The sequence below is a fragment of the Schistocerca serialis genome, chromosome 4, assembly GCF_023864345.2.
Source record: "Schistocerca serialis cubense isolate TAMUIC-IGC-003099 chromosome 4, iqSchSeri2.2, whole genome shotgun sequence".
NCBI lineage: Eukaryota > Metazoa > Arthropoda > Insecta > Orthoptera > Acrididae > Schistocerca > Schistocerca serialis.
In genome coordinates, this window is record NC_064641.1 from 396,477,067 (window position 1) to 396,491,609 (window position 14,543).

The following is a 14,543-nucleotide window of genomic DNA, read 5'->3' on the forward strand; positions in this document are numbered from 1 at the left end:
TGTCCACTTTCATATACCACTATAATGTTATACCCCTGAAGCCTTAGTGACAGTCTCTTCAGTCAACCCAATGGATCCTTCAGGACAGTCAGCCAGCAAAGAGAATGATGATACATCAGAACAGTGAATGGCATGTCAAATTAATGGCGCCAGAACTTGCTAATGGCCCAAATCACTGCAAGTCACTCTTGCCCAATTGTATAGTAATACATCTTGAACTTGGAGAGCACTCTGGAAGCATAAGCTATCACCTTTTCAGTACCTTCCTGAATTTTTGTCAGAAGTGCCCTTATCCCAAAACTGCTAGCATTGGTGTGAAGTTCTGTCTTGCAATTCTTGTCCGACAGTGCTAGAACTGAAGATGTTAGCACCTCCTTAGAGGCATGAAAATCTCTCTCCTGAGCCTTGTTCCAAGAAAATTTGACATCTCCCTGCAGTAGTTCTTGAAAATATACAAATGCAGCAAATGTAGCTGGTGAAAGAGAATACAGGCATCTAAAACAATGAGACTGACAGAAAGTGCAAAATGGCTAAGGAAGAATGGCTAGAGGACAAATGCAAGGAATGCCAAACAACCATGGATTTCAAACACATCAATCACATGAAAACCAACTCACAGATTTCCAACGTTACATACTGAAAGCTTTGGATCAAGGTAACCAGGCAGATTGTGTATTTCTTGATTTCCGAACAGCCTTTGAGTGAGTACTGCACCTACGCTTATTGTCAAAAGTACGATCATATGGGGTACTAAGTGAAATTTGTGACTGGATTGAGGACTTTGTGGTACGGCCGATGCAGCATGTTATCTTGGATGCAAAGACATTGTCAGAGGTGGAAGTAACTTCAGGTGTGCCCCAGGGAACTGTGTTGGGCCCCTTGCTGTTCGTGGTGTATATTAATAACTTTGCAGACAATATTAATAGCACAGTATTAATAGCAAAATCATGCTTTTAGCAGATGACACACTTACCTATAATGAAGTACTATCTGAAAGAAGCTGCATAAATATTCAATGAAAATAATCAATTTTTAACAATGTAATGTAACTGGATAGCAAAAAAAATCTACTTAGCAAGAGGCTGCAGGAGAACATGCATACAAAATAAGGTTACACTTATGCAAGCTTTCGGAGCCAATGGCTCCTTCTTCTGGCAGGAGGGTTAAAGGGGAAGGAAAAGGACCAGTCTTTCTTTCTCATCCTGCCTGGTAAGTCTCCCCTAATGTATAGCAATTATGAATCATTAACCCAAATAACATTTCTACTGAGAGTACATCAGGTTGAACCAATATCTGCTACATCAAGAATATGGACTAAGAGTAGTAGTAGTTCTGTCACTGTGCTGAAACATGTATTAGTTACCCTTTTTCTGTTAATTATTCTCCAGCCAATGGAATGAAAATGTTTTCTGTAAATGTTGCATATCTGTAAATAATACATAATGGTCAACATTATGATAGTTTCACACTGTATGGCAGCAGTTAAAGACATGTTAAAACACTAATGCCTCCCAAGTTTTTGACCAATTATTTCTTTTTGCCTTGGGCATAATTTTAGCATAGCATCCTCTTTCCAATGTAGAGACATAAATGACCAATAACACAAACAGTAAAAATAATCAATTTTTGACAAGTTAATGTACTTGGTCAGATAAAAAATCTACTCACCAAGCAGCAGCAGGACACACACATAAAAGAAGGTTATAATGAGGCAAGCTTTCGGAGCCAGTGGCTCATTCGTCAGACAGAAGGGTTGAAGAGGAAGGAAGATGGGTGAAGAAAAAGGACTGGAGGGGTCTAAGAGAAGTGGTAGATTTCAAAAAAGTCGCCCAGAACTGTGGGTCAGGGGCCACTTACAGGACGAGATGAGAAGGAAAGAAGGCTTTCCTTCTCATTATGTCCCATAAGCAAGAAGGAAAGAAGTCTTTCCCTCACACCCTGTCTGGTAAGTCTCCCTTGACCTGCAGTTCTGGGTGACTTTTCTGAAATCTACCCTTTTTCCTAGACCTCTCTAGTCCCTTTCCTTCACTCCTCTTCCTTCCTCTTCAACCCTTCTGCCTGAAAAAGGAGCCACTGGTTCCGGAAGCTTACCTAATTATAACCTTCTTTTATGTGTGTATTCTGCTGCCGCTTTGTGTGTAGATTTTTTATCTACCCAATTACATTATGATATCACAAACAGGTACCACTAAAAATGAAGATAGATGAAAGTATTCTAAAGATGAAAAATACTTTTGATTTACTAAATACTGGAAACCATAAACGTCAATAACAGTTTTGAATGTAATGCCAGCTTATATTTGAGAAGTCGTAAGTTTAAGACATGGCACTATGATAAATACACTCCTGGAAATGGAAAAAAGAACACATTGACACCGGTGTGTCAGACCCACCATACTTGCTCCGGACACTGCGAGAGGGCTGTACAAGCAATGATCACACGCACGGCACAGCGGACACACCAGGAACCGCGGTGTTGGCCGTCGAATGGCGCTAGCTGCGCAGCATTTGTGCACCGCCGCCGTCAGTGTCAGCCAGTTTGCCGTGGCATACGGAGCTCCATCGCAGTCTTTAACACTGGTAGCATGCCGCGACAGCGTGGACGTGAACTGTATGTGCAGTTGACGGACTTTGAGCGAGGGCGTATAGTGGGCATGCGGGAGGCCGGGTGGACGTACCGCCGAATTGCTCAACACGTGGGGCATGAGGTCTCCACAGTACATCGATGTTGTCGCCAGTGGTCGGCGGAAGGTGCACGTGCCCGTCGACCTGGGACCGGACCGCAGCGACGCACGGATGCACGCCAAGACCGTAGGATCCTACGCAGTGCCGTAGGGGACCGCACCGCCACTTCCCAGCAAATTAGGGACACTGTTGCTTCTGGAGTATCGGCGAGGACCATTCGCAACCGTCTCCATGAAGCTGGGCTACGGTCCCGCACACCGTTAGGCCGTCTTCCGCTCACGCCCCAACATCGTGCAGCCCGCCTCCAGTGGTGTCGCGACAGGCGTGAATGGAGGGACGAATGGAGACGTGTCGTCTTCAGCGATGAGAGTCGCTTCTGCCTTGGTGCCAATGATGGTCGTATGCGTGTTTGGCACCGTGAATGTGAGCGCCACAATCAGGACTGCATACGACCGAGGCACACAGGGCCAACACCCGGCATCATGGTGTGGGGAGCGATCTCCTACACTGGCCGTACACCACTGGTGATCGTCGAGGGGACACTGAATAGTGCACGGTACATCCAAACCGTCATCGAACCCATCGTTCTACCATTCCTAGACCGGCAAGGGAACTTGCTGTTCCAACAGGACAATGCACGTCCGCATGTATCCCGTGCCACCCAACGTGCTCTAGAAGGTGTAAGTCAACTACCCTGGCCAGCAAGATCTCCGGATCTGTCCCCCATTGAGCATGTTTGGGACTGGATGAAGCGTCGTCTCACGCGGTCTGCACGTCCAACACGAACGCTGGTCCAACTGAGGCGCCAGGTGGAAATGGCATGGCAAGCCGTTCCACAGGACTACATCCAGCATCTCTACGATCGTCTCCATGGGAGAATAGCAGCCTGCATTGCTGCGAAAGGTGGATATACACTGTACTAGTGCAGACATTGTGCATGCTCTGTTGCCTGTGTCTATGTGCCTGTGGTTCTGTCAGTGTGATCATGTGATGTATCTGACCCCAGGAATGTGTCAATACAGTTTCCCCTTCCTGGGACAATGAATTCACGGTGTTCTTATTTCAATTTCCAGGAGTGTATTTTATAAAAGTAATTAAATGATTTATTTGTGATCCTAACTGAATTAAAAGAGTTAAAATCTATTAAACAAACACTTTTGAGAAAATATAATTATACTTATCTTACCTCATATCCAGAATTTCCAGTAGGTGAATTTGTTGGGACTAATAATGTAGTATCCTCTGCCTTTGCACTGTAACTTATAACAGATAGTGATGGTAAAGATGTTTTTAATCTTCTTGTTATTGGAACAGAATGCTTAAAATGATCACTGAAGGAAAATGCAGATTTTGATTTGAGTCGTCCCGCCCTGTGAAATGTCACATTTGTTCCTTCCTTTTCATCTTCTGTCTTGTAAAATGGCTCCACAATTGGTCTTATATCTAACTCAGATTGAATTTTCCACTCCTCATTCAGAAATTTCAGAATGTACTGAGCTCCCTTGTCTAATATATCTTGGGGTGGATATTCTATTGGGTTTCCTGTAAACTGCACTCCCCTTAAGTTAGGCACCAGTCCTGCAATAAAATCACAGGAAGCAGTATAGGGTAATTTACTGCATGTACTTATAGCCTGTATGGTCAAAAATTTCCATATTCCAATAGCATGTCATTCCAGAGACATCAGACATATGACTAATAGTATGTAGTAGCTTGTTTTGCTACTATTGCACCATTTAATATGTAATTAAATTAAATTCTGATACAATGAAGCTACAATTTGTTTTATATTCATCCTAGAGAATGGTTAATGGCTGATGCAAAGTTTCTGACATAATCAATTTAGCATGTAACTCATTTGGATGACTTCACATGGGGAAGAATCAATGGGAAACTACAAGAAGGGTGAGGTGTGATGAGTGTAGCCCAGGAGTTTTGTATTGCTCGCAGGATTGTTACACATGCATGGGAAGCATTCCAACCCACAGTCCACAACTGCAGCAGATGACTACTACATTGTGCAACAGACAAGAAGGGACGCACATTAAGCAGTGGGTGCAATTGCAACCAAGTTTAACATGCTGTGTTCTGTCAACACCCACACATCAGAAGCATAATATGCAATTGTGACAAGCATACAGGGACCGAACCAATGAAGAGTGAGTTTGCATGCTCTTCTCAGATGAGAGCAGATTCATTCTGAATAGTGATTGTGGATTTACCCTCGTGTGATGAGAGGTGGGAACACACAATGCACCCAGGAATGTTGTCAAACACAATCATCTTAGTGGCGTAGGTGCTATGGTGCATGGAGGCATCAGGTTGCATGGCCATACTGACCTCAAAATCTTTGAACATGATAAACTCTCTGGTCAACATTGCTGTGACATTGTACTCCCTCCCCACAGGCACCATTTCAGGGGTGCATTCAGCAATGACTTCATTTTTATGGATTACAATGCATGACCACACTGAACAATGCAGTTGAATGAGGTCTTGGAACCAGAGGATGTTAGGCGAATAGACTGGCCTGGCCTTTCCCTGACTTAAATTCCACTGAGCACATGTAGGATGTGTTGGGGAGACATGCAGCACGTTCACATGCACCAATGACCATCCAGCAGTTGTCAATCATATGGTCAAGAAATGTAACGCCTTACCACAAGAACTCCCTACCAATCTTGTAGCCAGCATGGGAGCATGTTGCAGGCCATGCATTGCTGTCTGAGGTGATCACTCACCCTATTAAGAACCATGTCCCGCCGGCTTTTGTAATGTTCAGGGAACCATCATAAACTGCAGTAAGGTCAATGTAATTATTGTCTCTGAATAAAAGTGACATTTCTGTTCATCTCATTGTTTATTTCTCTTAGTTACCTTCTGTACTATTCTGTACCGGTTTTTTCTACGTATGTTCGAGGCTTCATCTAGCTATGTTACTTGGCAGTTTCTCCTGGACATTGCAAAAGGCAATACATGGTTCTTAAAAGGGGGTGTGATCACTATGGGCAGCAATACATGCCTCTGCACCAGTGCGGTTAAAAACTGCTGGATGGTCATTGGTGCAGGTGAGCACCCTGCAACACATCTCCCCAATGCATCCAAATGTGCTCAATGAGGTTTAAGTTTGGGGAACGTGCAAGCCATTCCATTCGCTGAATATCCTCTCATTTCAAGAGTTTCTCCACCTGTTCTATTTGATATGATTGCAAGTTCTCATCCGTAAAAATTAAGTTAGGGTTGAATGGACCCATGAAAAGATGCACACGGGGAAGGAGTAAATGACTCCACCTCATTGATCATGTCCATATGCTCTTGCCACAGTCGCAAATGGTGCTGCCAATGTGGAGGTGCCAACAGAACATGACATACTGACCATTAAGCGAAGCGACTATCCCGATGCAATAATCATGCCAACGTGGAGTGTCAAATTGCATGCCTTGGAGTCCTATTAATGTGGTTGCAATTGCACCCGCTTTTTGATGTGGGGATCTTCTTGCCAGCTGCATAAAGTAGCAGTCATCTGATGCTGTAGCTGACCACGGTCAGACACCAGTGTCTGTGGTTCCGAACACTCCCCATGCACATGAAACAATGCTGTGAGTAATACAAAACTCCTGGACTACACTCATCACACTTCATCCTTCTTTCAGTTTCCTGATGATTCTTCCCCACATAAAGTCTTCTATATATTGTCTCTTTGCCGTGTTTTCATGAACACCACCACAGTACACAGTAATTGCTCACTGATTGACACACACTGTCTTTTTCCTATTGCTTCAACTGCCTTTTGTTGTGAACCGAATCCCATTTGGCACTATAATCATGCTGACCTAGTACTATGTGACATCCAGCTTTCTGTGTACGACTGTAAGACCTCAAGCAACACACTCCTGCACTTTCATTAATATCCACAACATAGTTAATATGTTAGGTTACTTTCTACAACACCCTTAAGTTTTACAGTGCTGTGTAATATAACGGAATTAAAAAGATTCCCACAGAGAGCTTTTATAGCATTTGGCAATCTGTTAAATAAATTCTCATATCTTGGCCACGAACTGAAGCAGCTAGCCGGTGGGCACCCTGCAATACATCTCCCCAATGCATCCAAATGTTCTGTAGCTGCAGCTGAGTGGGGCATCTGCACAATGCAAGCTACAGCTGTGGCAATAACGTGGATGCTCCACTGGCATCAAAGGTGGAAGAAGTAAAGAGAGCAGTAGTTCCAGCAACATTTAACAACAACAAGGGCACACAGCTATTGCCAGTTGTAAATCTGCCTATGTATATCTCTGGCTATCAATGATCATAACTCCAGGGCGTTGACAATTCCGCGAAGCTCATGTGAAGCAACAATGTTTGGCCATCTAGAACATCCTGTGTCATGGGCAGTGCCTCTCACTTCAAGCATGATGTAAGGGTGATACACAGCCACTTTTGATCACTCTACTCTAGAATGTGAACACAATAGTTTATTACCTTGCTTGAATCACTACACTGAACAGACTAGACATGGATTCTCCTCTTTTCTGATATTATGGACCTTGCATTAATCACAGACTCTGGTTGGTTTCTTCTTTTGGACTTTGGGTCACAGTACTACAACTGATTTGTTCATTTCTGGACCTATATTGTGATTGTGCTGGTACCTTATGATGAGCCTGTCAATGAATTTTACTGTGATTTTAGAAAATGTGTAACATGGTAAAAGGAAGATTACCTATTGGAGCTGTAGCTGAGATGGGCATCAGCACAATGCAAGCTACAGGTGTTCTTGTGCCTCTTTTCTGACCATTTAACAACATGAAAGAAGGCAGGGATGTATATCAATGCTAATTACAACACTTTAGACGCAGACATACCAGAGCTATAATGAACCTGAACTACTTTTGCTTCTAAAAAAAGCAATTGTCATTGCACGACTCAATTACATTACCATTTAAAGAACTGTGTAGTCACAAAAGTTATTTACAACAAACTTGACTAACATTTCACTATTGCCTGAAGTTACCAAATCAAACATACACAATATGGATCACAGACATGCGGCAGCTCAGTCCTTTGTAATTTATGTGTGAAAATCCGACATGTCAAACATCATACACAGATTTCTTATTAGGGGCATTGCAAGTGAGTTTTTGCCATACAAGCAGGTTTAAAAAGGAGTGCTAAAACTTCCAGGGCCTGCACTTAAGGAAATGATGTATGCTGGCCACTATCTTGAAGTCTTTCACAGAGCAAGTAATTACATTAAGTGTATACAGAGAAATATGGAAGTGGCATAGGTCAAGGCTCGTCTGATTTCCTGTGCAATCTTAGTCCCAGTCAATTTCCTTCTGACCCTATTAACATCCTTTGACCAAACCAAAACAAAACTTGTACTATGCACCCCATAGCATGACTTATTTCAGATTTTTTTTGGGTCATCAGTCTTTCGGCTGGTTTGATGAGGTCTTTCATGACTGTTTCTCCTGTGCCAACCGACTCATCTCATAGCAGCACTTGCACACAATGTCCTCAACTATCTGTTGTATATACTCCAACCTAAATCTTTCATAAAATTTTTACCCTCTACAGCTCCCTCTAGTGCCACAGCAGTTATTCTCTGATATCTGTCCCTCCTTCTTGTCAGATTTTTTCATATACAGATTACTTTCCTCGCCTGTTGTGTGGAGGACCTCCTCATTTCTTATGAATCCACCAGTGTTCAATGCCCTTCTATAGCATCACATCCCAACGTTCTTTTTCCAGATCCCTGCCCTTCCCCAGCATTTGATTCACTTCCATACAATGCTGTGCTCCAGACGTATGTTCTAAGGACTTTCTTCCTAAAATTAAGGCTGATGCTTGGTACTAGTAGATTTCTTTTGACCAGAAATGCAGTTTTCCTTCACTAGTCTGCATTTTATGTCCTCCTTGCTTCATCCATTAGGCGTTACTTTGCTTTAAAGGTAACACAATTCGCTCACTACTTCTTCATCACCAATTTTGATGTTAATTTTTTAGTTTTCACCTCATTTCACCTACTCCCAATTACCCTCAACACATTCTGTGTTCAGCATACAGCTCATTCCATTTAGTGTGTCATGTAATTCTTTTTCCCTTTCATTGAGGGTATCAATGTCATCAGTGAAACTTGTCATTGATTTTCCTTCATCCTGAATTTTAATTGTGCTCCTGAACCTATTCTTTATCACCGTCATTGTTTCTTTGATGTATAGATTGAACATAAGGGGCAAAACAATGCATTATTGTCTACATACTTTTTAATCCAAGCACTTCATTCGTTGTCTTTCATTCCCTCTTGGTTCTTGTACATGTTGTATATTATCTGTCTTACTCTTATTTTTTTCAGAATTTCGAACATCTTGCACCATTTTACATCGTCAAACACTTTTTGTAGGTTGACAGGCTCCTGACCCCATTTTCATATTTCTTAAGTCTTGCTTCCATTACCAGTTCCAATGTCAGAACTGCCTCTCTGGTGCTTTTAACTTTCCTAAGGCCAAACTGATCATCACTTAAAGAGATTTTCAATTATCTTTTCCATTTTTCTGTGTATTATTCTTGTCATCAACTTTGACACATGAGCTGTTATGCCAACTGTGTGATAGTTCAGATAGTTCACCTGCAAGGCCATCTATACCTATGGGCAAGGGTGGGGAAAGAAAAAAATGTAGTGCATTCAGGTGTTTAGCTTTCAATTAAAAGTCAGTATTACACAGGGTTTTGATAGGGCCGGAACGGGAAATTTTTCGTGGCTACTCCCAAGTTGCCATCCATCTACCAAAATGTTAAAAATACACCATACCCCCAGGTCCAGCTCCACCCCCCTGCAAACTATCGTATGGGCACCATTGCTTACCTGCTCTGGTTATATTCAGAATTGCTTCAATGATATTTTTCTGGAAGTCTGATGGTATTCCTCCAGTTTCATAGATTATTATACACTTGAATAGCCACTTGGCTGCAACTGTCTCTAATGATTGCAGAAATTCCAAAGGAATCTTATCTGTATCTTCTGTCTGATTTGATTATAGGTCCCCCAAAACTATATCATACTCTGACTGTAATACTGGATCCCCTATGTCCTTCAAATCAATTTCCATTTATTCCTCTATCACATCAGCAGGCAGTTCCTCTTTCACGTGTAGGCCTTCGGTGTACTCTTTCCACTTACCATCTCTCTCATTTATGTTTAACAGCAGAATTCCTCCTGCCCTCTTTTTGTTAACACATTTCTTTTAATTTCACTGAAGTTTCTTTTTACTTTTCTATAAGCTGAACTTTACTTAAGTTATTTAAATGATTCAACTACTCCTATCAACAAGAGACTTTCAAACTTCTAAAGAAACAGAAACAACAGCATAATGGGTGTAAAACAAAGAAAAAGGGTTTAGCTAGAGAGATGCTGAATAAAACACATTGGGATGCCAAGGAGCAATGTGTGAAGCCTTCAATCACTACTGCAGCAGAATACTGTCAAATGATCTTTCTAGAGTCATTCAAAGTAAGTCAATGGTCAATAGAGCATAAATACTCAGATCATGCAATACTAGTCGGAGGTGACTTTAACCTGCTGAGTATAGATTGGGACATCTATGGATTCATTGCAGATGGTACAGACAGACAGTCATATGAAATACTTTTGAACATGTTTTCTGAAAATTATTTTGAGCAGCTAGCTCGGCAGCCCACTAGACTTTGTAGCTACAAATAGGCCTGACCCTATCAACAATGTCAGTATAGAAACAGAAAGACATAGACCTTTCATGAAAACTTTTGTGTATTCGTTTCTGTGATACCAGCTGTACAAGCGTGACATTGCAAATTGTTATTTGTATTGCGTCATAAATGAATTTCTGTTTTGGCTGTGTTGATACCGCGATTACAAGTGCGGCTTACATAAGTAGTTATGTATTGTGTTACAGTTAAGACTTATCAAGGGCGCGATTTCTGACATAGACCTTTCATGAAAACTTTTGTGTATTCGTTTCTGTGATACCAGCTGTTATAATGTCATAATAGCAATTATGATTATGAAAGTTAATAAATCAGTCAAGAAGGCTAGGAGAGTGTTTCTGCTAGATAGAGCAGATAAGCAGTTATTAGCATCTTACTTATACAGTGAACTGGCATCACTTAGCACTGGTAAGATGGATCTAGAGGAATTATGGACAAAGTTTAAGCAGATTCTAAATCATGGTCTGGAGAGTTACGTTGCCTAGTAAGTAGATAAAGGATGGAAAAGACCCACCGTGGTTTAATAATGAAATTCGTAAGATGCCGAGGAAGCAGAGGCTGTTGCACTCTACATTCAAAAGGGGACTCACAAATGACGACAAGCAAAGGTTAGTAGAGATTCGTGTATATGTGAAAAGACCTATGCACAAAGCATACAACTATCACCGTCACAACTTAGCAAAAGATCTGGGACAGAACCCGGGAAAATTCTACTTGTATGTAAAATCACTGAGCAGATGTAAGGCTTCCGTCCAGTCCCTTGTTGACCAGTCTGGAGTGGCAGTTGAAGATACCAAAAGGAAAGCTGAAATTTCACATTCAAGAAATTGTTTATGCAGAATGAGTAGGAAGAACAAACCTATAATGTTCAGATACTGTATTACTAGTGTCCAGCTTGACACAGTCAAGTCGTTTAAATATCTGACGTAACACTGAAAAGCAATGTGAGGTGGAACGAGCATGTGAATATGAGGTGGAACAAGCACTTGAAAACTGCAGTAAGGAAGGCAAATGGTCCACTTCGGTTTATTGGGAGAATTTTAGAAAAGAGTGGTTCACCTGTAAAGCAGACCGCATATAGGGCACTGATGCAACCTATTCTTGAGTACTGCTCAAGTGTTTGGGATCTATACCAGGTTGGATTGAACAAAGACATCGAAGCAACTCATAGGAGGGCTGCTAGATTTGTTGCAGGTAGGTTCGATCAAAACGTAAGCGTTATGGAGATTATTTGGGAACACAAATGGGAATACCTGGAGGGAAGGTAGTGTTCTTTTCAGGAAACACTATTGAGAAAATTTAGAGAACCCATATTTGATGCTGAGTGCCGACCGATTCTGCTGGCACCAACATACATTGTGCGTAAGGACCATGAAGATAAGATACGAGAAGTTACAGCTCATACGGCATTGTACAGACAGTCATTTTTCCCTTGCTCTATTTGCGAGTGGAACAGGAGTGGAAATGACAATTAGTGGTACACAGTACCCTCTGCCACGCACCTTATGGTGGCTTACAGAGTATATATATAGATGTAGAACAAAACCAAAGAAATTCTGGTCATATGTAAAGGCTGTCAGTGGCACCAAAGTTAGTGTCTAGTCACTCACGAGTGAGGCAGGAACCAAAACTGAGAGTAGCACAACAAGAGCTGAATGGTTAACTCCATCTGTAAGTATTCCTTTACATAGGAAAACCCAGGACAACTGTCCCAATTTAATCCTCATACCACTGAAAAGATGGGTGGAATATGTCTTAGTGTCAATGGTGTGGAGAAACAGCTGAAATTGTTAAAATTGAACAATGCTCCAGGGCCCGATGGAATCTCTATCAGATTCTATACTGAATTTGCAGTTGAACTAGCCCCTCTTCTAACTACGATCTGTCACAGATCCCTTGAACAAAAAACCGTGCCCAGTAGTTGACAAAAAGCACAAGTCACAACCAGTTACAAAAAGAGATCCACAAAACTACCATACAATATCCTTCACATCAATTTGTTGTAGAATCTTAGAACATATTCTGAGCTCGAATGCAATGAAGTATCTAGAACAGAACAACATCCTCCATGACAACCAGCACGAATTCCGTAAACACTGATCATTCAAAATCCAACTCACACTTTTCTCATGACACACTGAAAGCTTTGGATCAAGGCCGTCAGTTAGATGCAGTATTTCTTGATTTCTGAAAGGTATTTCAGTCAGTACCACACGCACACACTTATTGTCATAAGGACGATCATATCTTTGGGTATTAAGCTCACTTTGTGACTGGAATGATGATTTTTTGATAGAGAGAATACAGCGTCATCATCAGATGTAGAAATAACTTCAGGTGTGCCCCAAGGAAATGTGTTGTTCATCTTTTATATTAATGATCTTGCAGACAGTATGAATAGTAACTTTGGACCTTTTCCAGGTGATACAGTTATCTATAATGAGGTACTGTCTGAAAAAAGCTAGATACAAATTCAGTCAGATCTTGATAAGATTTTGAAGTGGTGCAACAACTGGCAACTTCCTTTAAATGTTCAGAAATGTAAAATTGCGAATTTCACAAAATGAAGAAATGTAGTGTCCTACAACTATAATATCAATGAGTCACAGCTGGAATCGGCCAACACTCATAAATGCTTGGGTGTAACACTTTGTAGGGATATGAAATGGAATGATCACAGATGCTCAGATGTGCATAAAGCAGGTGGCAGTTGGCAGACTACTGGCGTAGAATACTGGGGAAGTGCAATCAGTCTACAAAGGAGACTGCTTACAAATCACTCGTAGTGCCATTCCAGAATATTACTTAAGTGTGTGGGACCCATACCAAATAGGACTAACAGGGGATATCAAATGTACGCAGAGAAGGGCAGCATGAGGGGTCACTGGTTTGCATGACCCAAGGGATAGTGTCACAGAGATGTTGAATTCAAGCTCTGGCTTTAAATGATGATTCTAGGAATATACTACACCCCTACTGGTCACTCTCATAGGGATTGTGAGGACAAGATTAGATTAATTACAGCACCACAGAGGCATTTCAACTATCCTTCTTCCTGCACTCAGTGTGTGAATGGAACAGGAAGAAATCCTAATAACTGGTAGAATGAGACAGATCCTCTGGCATGCACTTGTGATTGGTTTGCAGACTGTAGATGTGGATTTGTTAAAAATTTAGAATACCTGGTTACACTGCCTCTGCTGGACAGTGCGGCCACCATGCAAGCTTAGATCACCAGGGTAACAGTTAAAGGCATGGGCAAAAACAGGATTCAACAACAACAATCAAATCCATCATGACTGGCAATAAGAATACAGAGGTATGATTTACTAATTCCAGGTCAATACAGGCACATCATTAATACTAACTGACCTCAGCACCCACAAGCAGTTGGGATCTCCAGTCTTGTACCAGCTCATACAGAAACATCAGAGTCCATTAAAGATGACTATCTCAACAGATGTCAGCTTCAAGTGTGTTATGTACCCTATGAAAATAGGGGTAATGGATCACCTGGTTGTCAAAAACATCTTTGGGCTAGATTTATTTACTGATTTTGGATGCAATATTGCAGATACCAGACAGGTAATCTCAGAAGCTAACCCTTTTAAATCATTGGGATTTTTTTTGCGAAGAATACGCAATTGTTTCCTCCCCATAACTTTGCTATGTGGTAAACCAGTTACATTACATTCAAACTGCAGTAGTTCCCCATTTCTTCTGTCAATGACCTATTTCATTCATATTCAAGTATGTTGTTTAGACTGAATTTGATCAACTGGAAAAACTGTGCATTCTGCAGCAAGTGCCACGATGTTATTGGGTATCACCACTTGTGTTCACAACAAGAATAATGGGAATTTCCATATCCACTCAAATTGTTCTCTAAAACTGATCTTGTGCATGCTTACTTGCAAATCATGTTGTCTGAAGAGTCAAAGAAATAGAAATGGTTAACACCCCATTCCGAGTTTCCACCATGTGTCCGCATACTGGAATTTACAATGCTGGTGTAGTCCTGTTAGTTTTGTTATCCTGTAGCTGAATGACTGGCCGTGTTCAGTCAGACCTTACAGACCATTCAAAAGCCGTATAGATTGTTGAACTGATTT

General features: G+C 41.5%; 1 protein-coding gene across 1 annotated transcript in view; it reads right to left on the minus strand.

Annotated features, from left to right (window-relative positions):
* LOC126473788 (uncharacterized) overlaps positions 1-14,543 on the minus strand; it is a 151,102-nt gene that overhangs the window by 100,440 nt on the left and 36,119 nt on the right. The window contains exon 3 of the mRNA XM_050101062.1: positions 3,872-4,263. Within this exon, the coding sequence (XP_049957019.1) occupies positions 3,872-4,263 (392 nt within the window). The remainder of the gene's footprint in view (positions 1-3,871; positions 4,264-14,543) is intronic.